At 41.3% G+C, this 20,865-nt stretch overlaps 2 protein-coding genes across 6 annotated transcripts in view; one reads left to right on the plus strand and one right to left on the minus strand.

Moving 5' to 3' along the window:
- Positions 1-11,057, minus strand: part of FKBP15 (FKBP prolyl isomerase family member 15) — a 57,055-nt gene extending 45,998 nt beyond the window's left edge. For 3 of the 5 annotated variants that reach the window (XM_042913883.1, XM_042913882.1, XM_042913881.1), the window contains exons 1-2: positions 10,875-11,056; positions 1,821-1,936 (exon numbers count right to left, since the gene is read on the minus strand). In XM_042913883.1, coding sequence (XP_042769817.1) covers positions 1,821-1,936; positions 10,875-10,927 — 169 coding nt within the window. In that variant the 5' untranslated portion in view covers positions 10,928-11,056. Of the gene's footprint in view, positions 1-1,820; positions 1,937-10,874 lie in introns of all 5 variants that reach the window. The other 2 variants (XM_042913884.1, XM_042913886.1) reach the window with 1 other exon arrangement.
- SLC31A1 (solute carrier family 31 member 1) overlaps positions 11,001-20,865 on the plus strand; it is a gene marked incomplete at its 5' end in the record, with an annotated part of 41,000 nt that continues 31,135 nt past the window's right edge. Inside the window, one exon of the mRNA XM_042912105.1 lies at positions 11,001-11,365. Within this exon, the coding sequence (XP_042768039.1) occupies positions 11,001-11,365 (365 nt within the window). The remainder of the gene's footprint in view (positions 11,366-20,865) is intronic.

A 20,865-nucleotide genomic window follows, 5' to 3' on the forward strand; every position in this document is an offset into this window, starting at 1 on the left:
ATTTTAATTCCACTCCCAGAAGGTTCTTTTCAGTGTGGGGGCCTGTCCTGGAAGGCCACGCTAGGGGGTGAGTTTCAAAAGTTCATAGGAGCAGGGCACCTGGCTGGCTCAGTTGGTAGAGACTGTGACTCTTGATCTCAGGGTCATGAGTTCAAGCCCCATGCTGGGCATGGAGCCTACTTTTAAAAAGAAAAAAAAAAAAAAAAAAAAAAAAAAATAGCTCATAGGAGTGAGACTACTCTAGCTCTTCCAGTCCCCGTTATCAACCCCTTGTACTTAGCCACAATTAGAGTGGGCAAAACGCCTTCCAGTTTCAGCTTGGCCTGCCATATTTTCCAAGAACATTTGGTGGCTACTTGGGGTTCTCCCATTTTCTGATGGAGATATCCCACCACTACCCTGTATGCTCCCACGCAAATGCTGATACTACACAGCCTTGTGGCTTGTCCAGACCTGCTTATATTTTGGGATATTCATGAAGATACCTTTTCAACGGGTGTTGTTGTAAATGTTATCCATAGGTTTGTCTTTTGTATCTGATGTTTTTACATAAGATACAAAATGTAATGTTTTTACATTACTGTGTAGGTAATTTTTAAGCTGAAATGCCTCTATAATTTCCCTTTAAAAGTGTAATTAGCTCATAGTTGTTGTTTTCTGATTAAAACAAAATCAAGTTACCTCATTGGGTGGGGACTGGGGTTGTTTATTTTAATCCACATCCATTAACTCAACCACTTTAAATTGAGTCAGAATCACACTGCTGATGAAGAGATATGCCAGAAGAAATGTAGAGGCATAGCCTACTAGAAATCTGGCCAGGTGATGGCTTGGAGAACAGGACCAGAAATCTACACCAAAGATGCTAAAAGTGACAGGTAAGATTTAGAGCAGAGGTCAGCAAACATTTTCTGTACAGGGCCAAACAGTAAATAATTTAGGCTTATGGGCCATATGATATCCGTTGCAATTCTTCGAAACCCTCAATACCCCACCAACATCCTCAGGGCCAGCATTGTGCCTGGTATGTAAAAGGCACTCAATACTTTCATCTTCATTCAGGAAACACTTAATTTAATGTCCCTTACCATCTGTTCTGCTTAGGGTTATTTCTATTGGTCCTTCATTCCTCTTCAGGTTCTTACACAAAGAAAGCAAAATATAGAGGAAGAGCTTTGGAGTGAATCAGGTTAGGGTTCAAATTTCAATTATGTCACTTACTGCTGTAGGACCTTGATGGAGTCCCTAAACCTCTCTGAGCCTCTAAACTCGGGGTAGTCTTACCTATTTCACAGCACTGTTGAGATAATTAAACAAGGCAATCTATGTAAAGCATCTGAGACCAGACACATAGCAGGCATTTTAGAAATATTAGTTGCCCTTTTCTCTCCTTTCATTCAACAAATGTTCATTCAATGCATCTCCATCACAATGAAGGGTACAGGGGATATAGCACTGAGCATCACTGTCTAATTGGGAAAAATTCACTGTCAGGATACATCTAACCTATCCAGGTAAAAGAAGTGAAAAGCAGCTCTTCCTTTTCGCCAAAACATTGGACAGTGCCTACTTAGAGTGCCTCAGGCAGTTTTAGAGAGTGCTGTTCACAGGAGGTAAAAGAGTTTGCCTGAGACCTCCCTCCATTAACTTCCGACAAAGGACACACTCTGTCCAGCTGCTGGAATTCGATCTCAGAGCTTAGAGAGAGAATGCACCGCTGGCGGTGAGCTTGGCCAGACTGATTGAGGCATGTCACTTTTGGAAGGCTGTTCATCCTTCCAACTAACCTGTTAGGGGCCAATCGTAACCTCATAACTTACCTGTTGCTGCTGTTCCCTGGCCTTTCTTAGGCTGCTTTGGGGCTGTGTACTGGAAGAATTCATTTCCGTGGCCAGCAGATGCCTGATCCAGGCCAAAAAGAGAGGCCAATCTGGCACTGTTAGTAGAAAATGAAAATGACATTTCATTTGACATATCTCAAACCCGGAATTATTATGAAAGCTGCTCACCTCCAACTTTGAACGAATACCTCCTTGATTGTATATCCCGCCATTCAATACTGGAAGTGACAGCTAAGTGTCTTCAAAATCAAGATTGTATTTCTGATCTGAACAGCATCAGCTGACCTTGCCTGTCCTCAGGACTTTGATCAAGGCATTTCTTCTTTTTGGACCTCAGTTTCTCTGTATGTAAATTGCGGTGATTGGTCTAGATGCTCTCTGTGGTCTCTTCAAACCATAAATTCTTGCCTTTAGCAAGTCATAGTTTCCTACCTTTTACTAATTTATTACACTGAAATAAAACTGTACTCCATACTTACTCCATCAAACAAACATGGTCCTACCATTTCACCTAATAGGCAGAACCATTCTTTTACCATCCCTTGCAATGAATCCTATGCCCCAACCATTCCAAGGAAACTGCTTTTGCTAAGGTCACCAACAACCTCTTTGTTACTAAACACAGCTTATCAGTCATTATCTTATTTGGTCTTCATGCTGCCTTTTTACACTGTCAACTAATTTGTTCTTCTTCAAACAAACTCTTCCCTTGACTTCTGGGGGGATATTTGCAGGGGTGGGAGGAGGAACTGGTCCAAGTAAGACATCAAGAAATGCTCATGGGATCCTTCTCATCTTCCCATGTCTTTGGCTTCTTGTTTAGCTCCTTGAACTCTTCCTCTTTTGCCCAACCTTTTTTTTTCCGAGAGAGAGAGAGAGAGAGAGAGAGAGAGAGAGAGAGAGAGAAAGCAACCAAGTGTGTGAGTGGGGGAGAGAGGAGAGGGTGAGAGAAAGAGAAAATCTTAAGCAGACTCCCTTGGGGGGGGGGGGGTTCGATCCCACGACCCTGGGATCATGACCTGAGCCGAAATCAAGAGTTAGGACTCTCAACTGACTGAGCCACTTAGGCGCCCCTGAACCAAAATTCTACACTCCTAGAAAGAAGGCAAGGTGCAGTACAAACCATACTGTTTGCATAAACACTTTAGGCACAGTAAGTCACTTCATCATTTATGGGAAGCTTGTATCAGTGTGTGGAACTGTTTACCAATTAAGTTCCCAGATGCCAGCCAAGAGCCAACCTTGTAAACAGGACTTTCTAAGGATGATGTTGTCACATCCCCTGTGTTAACTCTTCTGCAAACATACACGGCCAAAACTGAAATCTGGGCATCATCCCTGCCTTTTACCCCCTGGTGTTCATGACCAACCCCTGAGTCCATTTGATTTTACTTGCTCAGTACTTTTTGAACCCTTGCACTTCCCATTCTTACTGCCACTTGCCTGGTTCAGGTCACCATCATATCCATCTAGCTTAAATTACTCCAATAGCCTCTTGACTCACCTCCTTGCCCTGGTCTTATCTGCTTCTTATCCATTCTCCCCACTGCATTCACAGTTTTCTTTCTAAAAACTAAACTTGACCAAGTCTCTTCCCTACTTAAAACCCTCAATAACACCTCAACATTACCAAGATAAAAATCCAAACTCCACAAGATGGCTTTATAAAGCCCTTCAAGACCTCACCTCTCCATACTTTCCCAGCTTCCTATCTGACCACTTCTCATCTCCAACTGTGTGCTACACAGAACTTTTCGTTTCTCAAATAAGGCAAGCTCTTTCTAATCCCTAGCTTTGGATATGCAGTTCCCTCTGCTTAAAACATTCTTCCTCTTCCTTCTTTCCCCTGGAAGCTGCCCCTAATCTCAAATCTCATCTAAGTTAGATGACCTTCTTAGGAACTCCCATAGGAGTCTTCTTCCTTCATTCAAGAAAGATGTATCAGACACTGTGCTAAATGCTGAGTATATATTGATGAGCAAAACTTGGTTCTATTTTCAAGGAGCTTATATACTCTAACAAAGAAATTGGCATTACATAATGAATAATTGCAAACTATAATATGAGATATATATCAGGCAGCTGTTGTATGGAGTTATACTCCACATAGATTAATATAAGTTATCAATCAGTAATTATATAACATGATAATTGACAATTTATTGTAATCACCACTTGACTGAATATTTTGCCTAGGGTCTGGTATGTAACAGGCTCAATAAATGAACTCAAAGTCTAGTCTAGCTCTGAGCTCCTTTTCTCCAAAGGCATCTTTGGTTTAGGTAATGTGAATATTGAGGGGTGCCTGGCTGGCTCAGTTGGTAGAGCGTATGACTCAATCTGGGGTTGAGTTCGAGCCCACATTGTTGAGTATAGAGATTACAAAAAAAACCCAAAAAAACAAAAAAACAAAAAAACACAAAAAAACAAAAAACAAAAAAAATTTAAAAAGCACACACACACACACACACACACACACACACACAAAACCTTAAAAAATATATTGAAACTACACAACTTTTTTGGGTCTTTTCCCTCAATAATTTTAAAGTTTAATACATACTAACATTTTGCAAAATAAATTTAATATAATCTGCAACTACTACCCTGTTCTTTCAAGATAGTGTACTATAAGTTTCCTGTAAATGGGACCAACAATGCCTACTTTAAAGGACTAAGAGGTTTAAATGAGATTTCAAGCATAAAGAGCAGTACTGGCCTAAATAAGACATCAACAAATGTTAATAAAATTAAAAGGAAACCAAGATTTCTCCTTTTATGGAGACAGTCTGGGAAGATTCCCTAAAAGAATAAGATTCTGGGAGATTTGGGCAATGCCTTTAACACAGTGAAAAATTTACAAAACTTAGAACCTAGTTAACATAGAAGAGTTTATGCACAAATAAGTGACAAGAAAAGAATGTCCTTGTTATCTTTGGTATGGGTATGGGTATTGGATTTGCCGTTTTAATTTTGCAGGTATGTTTTTCTCAAGGGAAAGACAGAAATGTCATGTAAACTATGTTTCCATAGATGCTCTAAAGGCCAGCCTTGATGACTGCAAAACCAATCCAAAAGCCAGGTCAACCCAATTATCTTTCAAATCCATTCTATTTTCTATTAATTTTCTTAGATAAACTCTATATAGACTTAGGGGCATAAGTTTCTTGTAAATTATTATTTTTCTACTTCTAAAGTATTCTCAAATGTACACATTTCTCTTTGGTAGCAAGAATGGGCTTGCTAACTCTGGACTTGAGTCTATGTTTATAATTATGGGAAGTCATCATGGCACTAATTACGTTTTAAAAATAAATGTTAGCCAATGCATTTAGTTGCCAAAGTCTTTATCTAGCCTTAGTTTCATACTCCTTTTCTTTTCTCATCAAAAACAGTAACACACAGCAGTTATACTATATTAATATATTTTAATAAAAAGGGATTTTTTTGTTGTTAAAGTATTTCTTTTTTTTTTTTTTAATTTTTTTTTTAATGTTTATTTTTATTTTTGAGACAGAGAGAGACAGAGCATGAACAGGGGAGGAGCAGAGAGAGAGGGAGACACAGAATCTGAAACAGGCTCCAGGCTCTGAGCTGTCAGCACAGAGCCTGATGCGGGGCTCAAACTCACGGACCGTGAGATCATGACCTGAGCCGAAGTCGGACGCTTAACCGACCAAGCCACCCAGGCGCCCCTGTTAAAGTATTTCTTTTATGAACTATGGCATCAAACACCTACTTTTACAATAATCATAATGGGCACATGGCAGTCTAGTAGAAATCTGATTGCCTGATTTCAAATCCAGGCTCTTTCACTTTATAGTTATGTGATCCTGGGCAACTCACCTCTCTGACCCTTAATTTTCCATGTGTAAAATGGGTATAATAGTAAAAACCACCTAATTGATCGGTGGGGAGAAGTAAATATGATAATGTATATTTATACTTAGTATGGTACCTGGCATAGAGTATGTATTTTAGACACATGTGCATATTTCCTGTTACCTAAAAATGTTGCTTGAGGGTGTCTGTCAGTTAAGTGTCTGACTCTTCATTTCGGTTATGATCTCAGGGTTCGTGGGTTCAAGTCCCATGTCAGGCTCTGCGCTGTTAGCATGGAACCTGCTTGGGGTTCTCTCTTCCTCTCTGCCCTTCCCCCACCTTTCTCTCTCAAGAATAAATAAATAAACTTAAAATATATATATATATTTAAAATGTAATTTGAACTCAGATACCCCTGTAAGGGAGAAAGCATGCTCAATCAGGGCACAAACTGACCTGTAACTATAAAACGCTATTAGCATAAATACAAAAATATAGAACTGGAAAAGGTCTCAAAGATCACCTAGGGCAAGCCTAATATTTAATAGACTAGGGTATGGAGAACCAAAGATGAGAAGTGATTTGTCTAAAGTTACACTCCTCACTGGGGGCAGAATCAACATTAGAATCTAGACTTTTCTGTATCCTTTACAGAACCTAAAATACTTTCTGATAATCAAGTTCCATATTTACCTTTTTTTATGCATTTTTTTAATGTTTATTTATTTTTGAGAGAGTACGAGCAGGGGAGGGGCAGAGAGAGAGGAGCCACAGACTCTGAAGCAGGCTCCAGGCTCTGAGCTGTCAGCACAGAGTTCAATGTGGAGCTCAAACTCACAAACCGCAAGATCATGACCTGAGCCGACGTTGGATGCTCAACCAATGGAGCCACCCAGGTGCCCCTAGATTTCTCTTTTTTCTACCTCTACACTGGTGGCTTCTCATTACTATGCTAATCAGATTTGCCTACATATACCTTTTATATAGTCTAAAACATGTATTACATAAAAACAAGTATTTACATAACTGGCCTCTTAAAAATGCTTTGTGATTATTATTACTGGATTGGTTTTATTCCACTACTAAACTGGGAGTTTCCTAGGGGCAAGAATTGTGCCTTATTCCTATCTGTATTGGATGAAGTGAAGTACCATACACTTAAGCAGACACTCACACATTTCTTCATTTCAAAGTCACCATGGTAGGAAAAGAGCCAAAAAAAAAAAAAAAAAAAAAAAAAAGGCAAGCTTCCTGATTACTACTTCTAGGTTAAGCATGGGTTTGAAGAGGCCTGGAAACTGGAACACGGATTATCAATCATCTTGACAGCCATCCAAGACACTAATGCTCCCGCTTCTACCAGGCCTGAATATCCTAAATGGAATCAAGGCAAGTCAAAATACATGAAAATTAATAAGCAAGTATATTTACAGCAAACTACAGTTATAAGAGGAAGTGGAAAGCAACTGCAATACCCACTGTCATATGTTCTACTTCCTCAGGAAAAAACAAAGAAGGAATAGATAAATCAGAGACTGCTGGGAAAACTTACGATATTCTCAATCTTAAATTTGATTTGTTTTTTCTGGTTATTACTGGGAATAAAAATAAGTTATACGCACAACTTTGTTTACTAAGTCTTTTATCATTCAGTTAGCTGCTGTCTACGTTTAAGAGCATAGATAAATGCCCAGAACTAAAATGTTTCATGTCCTTGATGGGCCTACTCAGAAAAGCAGCACAGCTGAGCCACCAAGAACTATCTCCGGCCAGCAATCTGGCAAAGAGCACATGACTGTTTTTATCCTGTCCTTTTCAGTCAGTAGCAGACTGCTCACTGCATAAAAGTTGGGAGCTCTAACATTCGTTTATAGACTTCTCCCCAATATTTTCACCTAGTGAAGAATGTGAATTTAAAGTATCTCTTATAGGGGCACCTGGCTGGCTCAGTTGGTAGAGCATGTGACTCTTGATCTCGGGGTTAGGAGTTTGAGCCCCATTTTGGGTGTAAAGATTACTTAAAAATTAAATCTTAAGGGCGCCTGGGTGGCTCAGTCGGTTGAGCGTCCGACTTCGGCTCAGGTCATGATCTCACAGCTCATGGGTTCGAGCGCCACGTCGGGCTCTGTGCTGACAGCTCGGAGCCTGGAGCCTGCTTCACATTCTGTGTCTCCCTCGCTCTCTGCCCCTCCCCCACTCACACCCTGTCTCTCTCTCCTTCAAAAATAAATAAGCATTTAAAAAAATAATAAAATTTTAAAAAATAAATATTAAAAAGAAACTTTTTTTAAATACTGATTCAAAAGGCTCTTTCCCTCTTTTAAAAAATATATCCTTACTAGTTTTTTTATCCACTTATTCTAGGTTTGGGAGATGTTTGTTACAGTCTTCTTTATTAATGTGTCTATTTGTCCTTTTATATCTTGTAGTTTTGCTTTATGGAAGTTGCTGCTCTACTACAAGAAGCCCTCAGCTTACACAGTTCCTACATGCAGCATCTTCAGTTAGTATGTCTTAATTAAACTAATACTCGTCCCTCAACAGCACAGTGCAAATTTCACTTATAAAGGTGTATTAACTGTAAGTAAATGCATAAAGTGCAAACTTTGCAGCTAGCTCTTCAGTCCACAGATCACTACACGACAGACACACGTATGATCAGTGACCAAGAGTGTCATTTCTTTCAGTCTGTTGGTGACTGGATATTGCACACCTGTTTTCCAGTTCAAGAGACAAAGAGCAAAGCATGTGCTTGTGCTGTCTTGTCTCCCAGTGATAAACTTATGCGACATTTTACAAAAATAGATACTCAAAAGAGGGAATTGGCCAACAAAGATAAAAGTGCAGCACAGAAACTAACATGATAATGCTGGAAGTGAATTTGGGTCATATATAAATGAAGTTATAGAAGAAATGTAAACTGAGGAATTGACACCACTGCTGTTTGAGAGACTCTAGATATAGAGTCGGAGGAATTTAATGAAGGCAAACATCAATATAAATAAGTGGTTATGACAAATGTCCTAGAATAAATGACAAGGCAAAAACTTCACATTAAAGGAACTCTTACAAGTATTTTACAACATTGAAAACACAAAGGATAAAATATCAGAAGCTGATCCAAACTTAGAAATATGACAACTTCCCAAAACAGAAAAAATGCTCACTCCATATCATAAGTTATACAAAGAGAAGTCAAGCACTTGACTTTTTCTCTTGATAAGTTTTTTTTAAAAAGAAATAAAACACTAAATCTCAATGTACCAACAGTTTGTTTCAACCAAAAATTTTAAGGGCTGTGAAACAATTATAATCTTTCCCATTGATTATTAAGCTTGCTTTGTACAGTTTCAGCTTGCATGGCCATATTTACAGTAACTCACTACCATGCAAAGTAAGTTCTCCCCATATTTAGTTCTTATTTCCCTACATGCTTACCGGCCCATTATTGTCTTAGTGGTATCTTGTTGTGATTTTGATTTGCATTTCCCTAATAACTAATGATGTTGAGCATCTTCTTACATACTTATTGTCAATTTGTACATCTTCTTTGGAGAAATATCTATTCAAATCTTTTGCTCTTTTAAATTGGGTTCATCTTGTTATTTTTTAACTGGATCTAATTGCTAGCTCATCTAATGGGTTTTTTTTTGTTTGTTTTAAATAGGTGAGTTAGGCCTAAATCAAAAAGCTGACTATGTCAACAGCAACTGGCTGGACTATGTAGAAATTTTAGTGTTTTAGGTAGAATAGGGAAAAAGGAACCAAAGCATTGCTTAACTCTTTTTTTTTTTTTTAATGTTTATTTATTTTGAGAGAAAGAGAGAGAGATGGACAGAGCGTGAGCAGGGAAGGGGCACGGAGGGAGAAACAGATTCTGAAGCAAGTTCCAGGATCCTAGCTGTCAGCAGAGCCTGATGCAGGGCTTGAACTCACGGACCATGAGATCATAACATGAGCCGAACTTGGACGCTTAACCAACTGAGCCACCTAGGCGCCCCTCAAAGCATTGCTTAACTCTTAAAATAACTGAGTAACTGAAAGAACCCAAAGTGGAACTCAGTGGATGTGGGCCATTCAAAGTGAAAGCAAGGGTGGAATGGGGTGGTGAGGTGTGAAGAAAGGACTTAAGAGTAGGTAATACAAATTCAGTCACAGAGTAAGTCAAAAGATCCTATGGAAGACCAAGACAGCCAGAGTCATTTTATGGTCATTCTTGTACTGAACTCTCCAACAGGAGTAGAAGCATCTTGAGAGCAGGCACAGAAGCTTAATCTGTTAGTAGTCAGTAAGATGAGGGGTGTATGTTGATGTATTCATCATTCTCTGTACATTCTTAAATTTGTTAAACATGTGTTCAAAAAAGGCTCTTCAAGGATCAGGACTGGCAGCTCACTTTCAAAGGTCAAGTGGTCTACTGACACAACCTGAGGGAAAAGGCTAAACTGATTATCAGAACAGACAAAATCCTGCCACGTGAAGACTTGTGCCCCAGGCTAACAGACACAATGACTGGGGACAGGGAATAGCAACCGCTGTCTCTTATACTGGTTTTAAGCTTTAGAGTGCAATTTCACAACTATCATTCATTCAACAGGCACTGACGGAGCACACACTAAGTACAGCGCTGAGCTCTAGACATAGATGAACGACCTAAGCAGTCCCTGTTCCGTCAGGGTTCATAATCTAATAGGTTCGGTGTTGCAAGGATGGAGGTAATCAGCCTAGCTGTGGGAATAAGGAAGAGAAAGCAATGCATTCTGCTTGGGTCTGTCGCGAAAGGACCAAAAGGTGCCATCTGAGCTAGGCCTTGAAGGATGCTGCAGCTGACCCAGAAGGGCCAATTCTGAAGTGTCACTGCCTTGTCCCCGGGGAACAGAAAGTGTCATATCGACCTCAACTGACTCCTATAAAAACCCTGAGGCAGATGTTCTCATCAGTAATCCATTTCACAGAAGGAGAAACTGACCCACAAAGCAAAAGGCGAACCCTAGGGCCATACTGAGTGCCAGGGGACATGCCGGTTCCAGAATCGAGGTGGACAGATACAGCGCAGTTTCGAACTCTGCCGGGATTCTGAAACCTGTAGAGCACCGGAATGTGGCAGGGGTCTGGACCCGGAAGTAGGGAAGAAGTCTGAGAGCGACCCCTCCAACCATTTGCCCGGTTCTCTCAGCCACGCCCTCGGTCCCACGCTTCTCAGTCACTCACCCGCCGCTAGGCGAGAGGAAGTCGGTGTCGTCTTCGTCTCCCGCACCGAACATCGCGGTGCCTTTCACCCAGCCGCAAGGGGGGAAGTCGGAAGGTTTTCGGGGCCTTTCCCCGCTGACGTCGTGAAATGCCGCGGCGGCGTGCTGCTTTCCGGCAGGACGAACTCTCGCACGGTTGATCGGCCGGGAGGGGCCTAAGGTCTGGAGAAGGTGGGGGAAAGGCAAATGGGAGGGCCTCGCAGGCACGCGCGCCAGTGACGTAAAGCTTCTCCAGCCTGCAGAGGCGGTGAAATCCGCGGGAGCTCCAAAATCCTGCGCAGGGATTGGCCAACGAGGCAGGGGGCGGGGCAGGGGCAGGAATCCGCGGCCTCGGTGGCTGTCGTGGACACGTCGAGCCGGGCATAAGTGGAGGGGGCTTCCGAAGAGTCGTGCGATTGGTGACGGGTTAAGGTTCCAAGAGGGAGGTGCCGGTGGCAAGACTGGATCTGGAAGGTAAGCAACTCCCCCGCCCCCCCCCCCCGCCCTCTCCCACCTTTGGCACAGGAACAGTCCTTTCGCCTCCGGGACAAGGACCCTCCATGCGACTCTAATCCGCTCTGTGAAAGGAGAAAGGGCCCGAGACTGGCAGACTGGAGAACTGCGCTTTCGGTCAGGCCCCACAGTGACATAGGGAGAGTGACCTTGGGGCAGGGTGTTCGGTGCCTCACTTTCCCCGTCTATAAAACGGGCTTGACGTCCCTATCGCTTGTGCCCTGTGGCCGACCTCACTGTTTATTCAACGGGCTATTTGTCCACTAATTCCATGTGCCGGCTTGGTCAAGAAGCTTTTAGACCTCAGAGGTCATCGAATTCAATCCCAGTCCCCTCATAATCCCAGAATTTGCAATAGGGAAACGGAGTAATAAACCCTTGGATGACTAGTCCTAGGTCACACAGAGTAAAGGGCAGGCAGACTGGGGCTGGATCCCTCCTCCTCTCTTGGTTCAGGAGTTAGCAAGCTGATGGGTGAGCAAGAACCTTATCAGGTTTTAAGCACTGTGCACCTTTACGGAGTGCTCATTGCTGGACTGAGGCATACATCTTTAGAGAATTCCCCTCTCGATGCAAGTGAGGTGCAGAAGAGCTGGGATATTCTGGGGGTGAGTGTTGGAAAGGAGAAAACTTTAGAAGCGCAAAAATCCCAGTCCCAGTCTTGGTCTGGGTTTTGCTTCGTCTTCTTGCCACAGACCTAAGTCAACATCAGTTGTTGGGGACTTCTCTTTCTTCAGTTTCCACCCTCTCTGTGTCTTATGTAAGTGTTTCTTTGACTAACCTGGTAGAGTTACTGAAACCATCTCTGGTTAGGCCTGATTTAGCCAAGGTGTAGATAAGCAGATAATGTATCGTCCGTTTCTTAAACAGTTTTTTAAAGTTTATTCTGAGAGAGAGAGCGCAGGAGGGACAAAGAGAATCCCAAGCAGGCTCCACACTGTCAGCGCAAAGCCCAATGCAGGGCTGAAACTCAAGAACTGAGATATGACCTGGGCCAAAACCAACAATCAGACACTTAACTGACTGAGCCACCCAGATGCCTCTGTAGCATAGCATCCGTTTCCATAGATCTCTTTCACTCAGGGCTTCTCCCAAACAGTTTAGTATAACAAGTGTCCCTTACCTGAAAGTTTTAGTCTGTTAACATGATACTGAAGTGAAGTGATTGATAGATTCACCTCCTAGAGAACTTCCCACCTCTTGGTACTTCCCTGGTTCTGCTTTTTATTATAGTTTGTGTACTTGTACTAAAGTGTGATCTCCTCAAGGGCAGGGACAGTTTTATTCATCTTGAGGTCACCTGTGCCACAGAGTACTGTACCCTCTTGGCAATAATGGTTTCTTATTCTTTGTTACAGTGAGTAATGGAATTCATCCTTGTTCCCATTCCTTAACTTATGCTCTTAGGATTTTTTGCACGTGGGACCCAGTGAGCCCAGCAATGACTCTTGCCTTCCAGAAAGATAGATATGTTGTACTAGCTATGAACAGTCAGGGTTGCTTAGTCTCTTTTGGTAATTGAAGATGATTTTACTATTGTTTAAAGCTCTAGGGGAGGGGAAAGAGGGAAATAGAATAGCTAGAAATATTATGTGTTACTAATTTTTGTTAGGATTCCTTTGTTAAACCGAGGGATGGGGCTGTGGTCTGCTTCCTGTGTTTATTTTAAAGATTAAGATGGTTAAAGCAGTGAAGGCTGACAGTGTGAAAACAATGATGCCACTGGAACCTAAGCACTAGAACTGGAACCCTTTGCCATAGCTCTGTTTAGAATATGAACTTGGCTATCTCTCAGGGAAAGAAAGAATGAAATGCATAAGTAATTTACATAGCTCTTTCTAATTCCTCTTCCTCGTACTGATCATTGTCATTCCAGCACTGAAACATCAGAATAGTGTTTTATTTCTTTTTTAATGTTTATTTATTTTGAGAGAGAAAGATGGCTAGTGGGGGAGGGCAGAAGGAGAAGAATCCAGATATCAAGAGCCAGAAGCTCAAACCAACTGGGCCACCCAGGCACCCTTGAATAGTGCTTTTAAAAAATGCTAAAGGATTGGGACACCTGGGTGACTCAGTCGGTTGAGCAGCTGACTTCAGCTCAAGTCATGATCTCACTGTTTGTGAGTTTGAGCCCTGCATCCTGCTCACAGCCGTCTGAGGAGCCCACTTTGAATCCTCTGTCTCCCTCTCTATCTCTCTGCCCCTCCCCAACTCACACACACTAGTTCTCCCTGTCTCTTAAAAATAAACATTTTTTTTTAATGCTAAAGGATCATTTGAGTGCTTATCTTGAATTCTTGAGTTGGGAATGTTTTCATGCAGGGTATTTAAGTAGCCTTTTTAGATAGGCAGGAACATAAAATCTGGATCAACATTTTTGAGACACCACAAACATGCATGCCTAGGTCACCATTGTGGGAACACAGCTGCTAGTTCTGATCAGCTGTATGAGAAAGGGGAAGATAATGGTAAGGCGTCCTCAGTAAGATTGGGTACACTAAAAAGCCACTGTCTTCCTGAACTGGAATATTGGACCAGGAATCAAGAAACCTGAATTCCCATCCCAGCCCTTCTAACTCACTCTGAGCTTGGGCCAGACTCCCTAAACACTTTGGGAGTGAATTAGACCCAGACATCTATTAAGTACTGTTGAGGATGCAGAGGTAAGTAAAGCACAACCCTCATCTCAAGTGTGAATTAAGCATTTTTGTTTGTTTTAAGTACACAGTTTTTAGGTGTATTTATAAAATGGATTGACCCCTGAAGATTAGCTAGGAAGTGGCAATTTTAACAATTCCTTTCAAATTCTCAGTAATTTTGCCATAGAGATGATAATTCTTGTATATAAGCACACCCATACTAGTCTACTAGTGAATGCATTGTAAATATTAAACTATAAAAACTATTAATGTTTAAAGTTATAACCAGGTTAGATCATAGGTGTGGTGATAGTGATATGAATTGAATATAGGTTTGGGGGAGTTGGTATAGTGTTCTTTCTGTTCAGTCACTGAAAACAGAAGAATGTCAGAACCCAATTCAAGAAATATCTGAAAACCTTCTATGTGTAAGGCCCTGTGCTGGGTATTGGCAAGGAATAGGAAAACGAATAAGTCATTGCCCTCAAAGTGCTTATGGTTGAATAGCGGGGATAATTGAAGTATACAAATAATTTAGAAGACATAGCAAAGTAAGTCCCATAAGTAGAAATTAATTATTGTGGGATTTCAAAGGAAGAAGAGATCATATCTGGTTTGGTGGAGTTTGTGGGTCTAGATAATGGCCTTTGAAGATGACTGGGGTGGTTCCTAGTGAAATGAGAAAGTAAGGTTTTCCAGGTTGAGGGGGTGGCTTTGGCAAAGGCAAAAAGGCAGGAAAGAAGGCACGAATTTCTTTTTCTTTTTCTTTCTTTCTTTCTTTTTCTCTTTATTTCTTTCTTTCCTTTTTTTTTAAATTTTTTTTTCATGTTTATTTATTTATTTTGAGAGACTGAGCATAAGCAGGGAAGGGGCAGAGAGAGAGAGAGAGTCCCAAGCTCTGTCAGTGCAGGCTCGATCTCGAACCTAGAAGTCACAAATTTCTTATGGCACAAGAGTTGCCCTTTTATCTGACGCAGTTAGGGCCAATAGTTGGCCAACAACAAAAATAAGTTAAAACAAGGAATCATTCAGATATTAGTTACACACAGATCTTAAACATTTAATTTTAACTTAAAGCATAAACATCTTTTTGCCATTCTTTAAAATAAGCTTTTTCCAGGCTGACAATGTGTTACCTGCTTGGGATTCTCTCTGCCCCTCCTGTGCACACCTGCTTGTACATGCCCTCTCTTTCTCTCAAAATAAGTAAATAAATAAAAAAGAATAAGGCTTTTCTTGGGACACCTGGATGGCTCAGCCCATAGAGCACCCAACTCTTGATCTCAGGATCACGAGTTCAAGCCCCTCATTGTGCGTGGACCCTACTTAAGAAAACAATAACAACAACAGAAACATTTAATAGTTTTCATAAAATAAGCCTTTTCTTAGGGTGTGGGTCCCAGAGATCTGCAAACTATAGCATGGCGGCCAAATCTTGTCCTAGCCCTCTGTTTCTGGAAATAGTGTCATTGGAACACAGCCATGCTTATTTGTTGCCATATTATCTATGGCTACTTTGACTTACAAAGTACAGTTGTCTGTATCTGTGTGACTCATCTTTATCTAGTCTTTGCAAAGCTTTCAACTTGGTTTTCATAGAAGTAACTACCAGAGAGTCTATGTAGTATAGTAGCTAAACTCTTAATGTCTGGAGCCAAATTGTTTCGCCGTTTATTAGTTATGCAGTCCTTGAGCAAGTTGCTTGGTTTTCTCCTTTGGAAAAAAGGGACAGTGACAGTATCCAGTCTCTAGGGATCTTGTGAAGATTGTATGAGTCAATTCATGTGGAGCACTTAGAACAGCATCTGGTAGGTAGTAAGAAAATATTAGCTGCTGCTGTTGTTTTCCTCTTCTCACTTACATTTAATTGCTTTACATAATACTTTATTAAATTATATTCTTATAACAGTAAACACAATTGGCATAAGTTGATTTCTTTTTTTTATTAATGTTTATTTATTTTTGGAGAGAGACTATGCTCACATGCCAGTGGCGGAGGGACAGAGAGAGGGAGACAGAGAATCTGAAGCAGGCTCGAGTCTCTGAGCTGTCAGTGCAGAGCCGGAGACAGCCTGATGCAGGCTCCAACCCACCCACTGTGAGATCATGACCAGAGCTGAAGCCGGATGCTTAACTGAACTACCCAAGGCCCCCAGTTGATTCATTAACAAACATACCTGATACTCTTGATAAGCACACAAATTCCCTAAGGGAATCCCATGATATTAGAAAATAGCCAAGGGGCACATGGGTGGCTCAGTTAAGCATCTGACTTCAGCTCAGGTCATGATCTGGTGGTTCATGAGTTCAAGCCCTACGTTAAGCTCTGTGCTGACAGCCCAGAGCCTGGAGCCCGGTTAGGATTCCATGTCTCCCTCTCTCTCTCCCCCTCCCCCGCTCATGCTCTGTCTCTCTCTCCTTCAAAAATAAATAAACATTAAAAAATTAAAAAAAAAAAAAGAAAGAAAAGAAAATAGCCTGGTTACTGTGTTATTTAAATTGGTTAAGAATTCTGTGAGGATGGTTTGCTAAGAGTATAAGACAGCAGGAGCGCCTGGGTGGCTCAATCGGTTGAGTGTCCAACTTCGACTCAGGTCATGATCTCACAGTATGTGTGTTCGAACCCCACGTCGGGCTCTGTGCTGATAGCTCAGAGCCTGGAGCCTGCTTCACATTTTGTGTCCCCTCTCTCTCTGCCCCTCCTCCACTCACATTCTGTCTCTCTCTTCTTCGAAAATAAACATTAAAAAATTTTTAAAAAATATTGTAGGACAGCAGAACACATCAGGAAGTAGTGGATTAAGATTGAAAAGGAGAGCAGGGCCATATTTGTTTAATACTTTGAAGGCCAAGGGGATAAGTTTGTATTTAGCCATGTGGGAAATGGGATTATTTATCCTACATGACATGAGTTATATGAAAAAATTCAAGTGGTTTAAGAGTATATGATGTAAAAAGTAAAATTCTCTCTAGCTCTGCCCCATGTGAGTATCCACTTCATTTTTCTAACAGTCCTGGAACGTGGAGTTGACCCGAGGACTGAATGAGATAAGGCATGGTAAACACTACTGGGTGCATGGGTATTAGCTGTTAAAAACCTCAGTCCAGTTTTTCTTCGGATTATAATCTCAGTTTTGAATGAGAAAAATAAAGGTTCTAGACTGTAAATAAAACTAAATGCTCTAAAGGGAACAATTTTGCCATACTCCTAGGAGTCTCTGAACCTTGTTCTTTGCCTCTCCCGGTTCTGGTTTGGCTCTGCGTTGATCCCTTTTTGAAGTGCTGCAAAACAGAAGAAGGTGGCATAATTATCACTGGAAAAGCAAGTGTTTACGATGGCAAGATGACTTGAACTGGTGGAAGATGTCAGATAAATCAGTGACCAGGCATCCCCCAGATAACTGCCATTTAAGGTTGGCAAGCCTGGCACGACTGGGGGATGGGGAGGGAGAAGGGAGGGCAGGTTGATGATGCTGGCACTCCCACAGGCAGCTTTTAGCATAATAAAGCCACTTTAAAAATCAGAAGTTTTTTGTAGATCATGACTAAGTATGAGAAGTCATCAAAAGTGTGATACTTAATACTTTAAAATGAGCCTTTTATGCCAAAAGAAATCTTACAGTAGGGACTGGGAAGGAAATGCTTTTGAAGTTCCATTGCTTTGAGTCATATCATTTCAGATTTAGGTGACCTTCCCAAGCAGAGGAGGGGCCCATCCTTAGGAATGCAAAGCCCTGCAGAGAAGGAAACCTTTGAGAAGGGTCCACCCTACCTCTTTTCCTTTTACACAAAGGCCCTAGGCTTCTGTATACAACCTGCTTTTGTAGGCTGAGGACATTATGCAATACAGTATACTGACATGGAAACCTGCATTCCAGAAGTAAATGGATAAATGGTTTGGAGGGAATCTCTATCGAGAGCAGAACTCTAGCGACCAGTGACACGTTAAAGCACCTTTTTTGTTAGTCAGGTTGAGTCTTTTCTCTAAATAGGTAGTAGAGGTGCTGTGAAAAATGTGCTGTTTACACAATTTTGAAGCAGTTTAAGAGCACCTGGAACTTAGTCTTTTGGTTTATAAAATAAAAGGCAAAGGAATGCTAAGTATACCCCCACCCCCACCCTGTTCCTCTCTCTTTCCTTTTTTTTTTCCTCCTACCTTTTCTGATGGCTTTTTATCAGCTCCCACACAGCCCTCTGCATGATCTATATCTTAGTACATCTTCTACTGTTTTTTATTGTTTGTATGTATTTCTTCTCCAACAGACTGGACTTCTTGAGGATAAGAGTTCACCACAGTACCATCACTCAATAGGTACACAATATACTGAATGAATGAATGAGTGAGTGAGTGAGTTCCTCAGGGTCACAAATACAGTAAGTCCCAAGAGCCAGATCTAGAACCCAGGTCTTCTGATTCCTAGCCCAGTACTTTCTCTACCACACCATGCAACCTCAATCTGAGGTAATAAACAACTTTTCTCTTTCTGGTTTACATTCTCTCAGTGCATTTTCATTAAATCATCCTTTATTAATTAAAGGGAGGGAGGAGTAAAGTAGTAGCAGTTAAGATGCTTTCTAGTTTCTGCTTCACACCAAATTTATTCCCAGTATTCTTCAGAGGCAAACCAAAAACATGATCTAGATGATTAAAATCCTTTGTAATATAACCGAAGGAAAATTTAGGGGTGCCCGTCTGGCTCAGTCAGTAGAACATAGGACTCTTGATCTCAGGGTCATGAGTTCAAGCCCCACATTGGGCGGGAAGCCTACTTAAAAAGAAAAAAAGGAAAATTTAAGCAAGGGGGACCTTTGCCTTTGATTATAACAGGAAGGCAGTTAAAGCAGTGCTTTGCCAATGTATGTTTATCTGACTGGCTTGTGTTCTTTTTTATCTTATTTTATTTTTTTAAGTTTATTTACTTTGAGAGAGAGAGAGAGAGAGAGAGAGAGAGAGAGTCTTTAAGTAGGGGAGGTACAGAGAGAAGGGGAGAGAGAATCCCAAGCAAGCTGCATGCTCAGTGCTGAGCCCAGTGCAGGGTTCAGTCCCACCACCGGGAGATCATGACCTGAGCCGATATCAAGAGTCAGATCCTCAACCCACTGAGCCACCAGTTACAACCTAGCTTGTGTTCTTTAAATCAAACTGTAAGGGACTGTATACATTTTTCTTAATGTTTATTTATTTTTGAGAGAGAGAACGTAAGCAGGGGAGGGACAGAGAGAGGGGGACAGAGGACCTGAAGCGCGGGCTCTGCACTGATAGCAGTGAGCCCAATGTGGGGCTTGAACTCACGAACCATAAGATCGTGACCTGAGCCAAAGTTGGGCGCTCAACCGACTGAGCCACCCAGGTCCCCCAAGAGGCTATATACTTTAAGTGACGTGGAAGTGAGCCGTATGTGTGATTTGGACATCTCCTTGCAGAGTTTTTGTCATCTAATGAGTAAGCAAGCTATTACTAATAGGATTTCATCCTTACTATAACTTAGAATCAAAAGTATTTTGACATATTTTATTTGATCCTCCCAACCCTATGAGTTGATGGAGTGTAGGTATATTTTTATATCCATTTTGCAATAAACTAGTATTTGTTGGCTTGAGTGATTTGCTTAATGTCATGTGGCTAACGTATGGCACATGCGTCTGTAGCCCGGGGCCACCTGTGTCTAGTCCAGTGTTTTTGCTACTTTTACCACACTCTCTGTAAAACACTGTAATCTATGTAAATCATACTAAAGCACTTGTGGTCAGCACGTTGGAAATGTGTCAAGACTACACAAGGATCCAGTAAGAGGAGTATGAAAGGGTGCATCTTGTGCTTGCTGGATTTCAGGATATGGCTTAGCCAACAACAAAGGGTATCTGAGAAATGGAGTATAGTAGCTGGGAGGTCCACTCCCCATTGGACTTAGGCCCTTGTATCATTGCATAACCAAAAGACCTTTTCAGTTTGTTTGCTTGACATATCAAATTTAAGTTGTCCTATTCAGACCAGGTAAATAAAAGCTTCGCCAAAGGCCTTTGTGAAAAATGTACACTTGATCTTCTATGTACGGAAAGGTGAGAGTGGGCCATAGAAACAGGAGCTTCTATGTTATTTGTCACTAAAGCAGGATATGTAAAGCTCAGAAATCCCTCCTGCTTAGCTGCTTCCCATCTGAAGAACCATCTGAAGAAATGAGAGGGTCAGGGTACGTGGTTAGACCGCTGTTACAGAAGCCTTATGTGAGAAGTAAGTATTACGGATTCAGTTGAATAAAGAGTATATTAGCGTTATTGTTTACTAACGTGGGCCTCGGTTTCTCCATCTGTAAAATAAGGGAGTTGGACTTGATAATTTTTGAATAGGAAATATATTCACATGGTTGACAATTCAAAATGTATAAAAGGATATTAGTGAAAAACGCTCCTTCTACTCTTTACCCACATCTGACCAGTTCCCCTCCTAGGGACCTAGTTACCACTTTCTTGTACCCTGATAGTATAGATGTTTACAAATAATATGTATATACTTTTTAAGTTTATTTATTTATTTTGAGAGAAAGAGCAGGGGTGGGGGAAGGTCAGAGAGAGAGAGGAAGAGAGAATCCCAAGCAGGCTTCCCCCTGTCAGTGTAAAACCCAAGGTGGGGCTCCATCTCACAAACCATGAGATCATGACCTGAGCCAAAACCAAGAGTCAGACACTTAACTGACTGAGCCACCCAGGCACCCCAAGAGCTTCCTCGTTGTTTATGGCTGCAAAGTAATTCCATTTTATGGAAATATGATTATTTATTTATTTAATCGGTGCCCAATCAATGAACATTTACATTGTATTTTT

The sequence above is a fragment of the Panthera leo genome, chromosome D4 (assembly GCF_018350215.1).
Source record: "Panthera leo isolate Ple1 chromosome D4, P.leo_Ple1_pat1.1, whole genome shotgun sequence".
In the NCBI taxonomy this organism is placed as follows: domain Eukaryota; kingdom Metazoa; phylum Chordata; class Mammalia; order Carnivora; family Felidae; genus Panthera; species Panthera leo.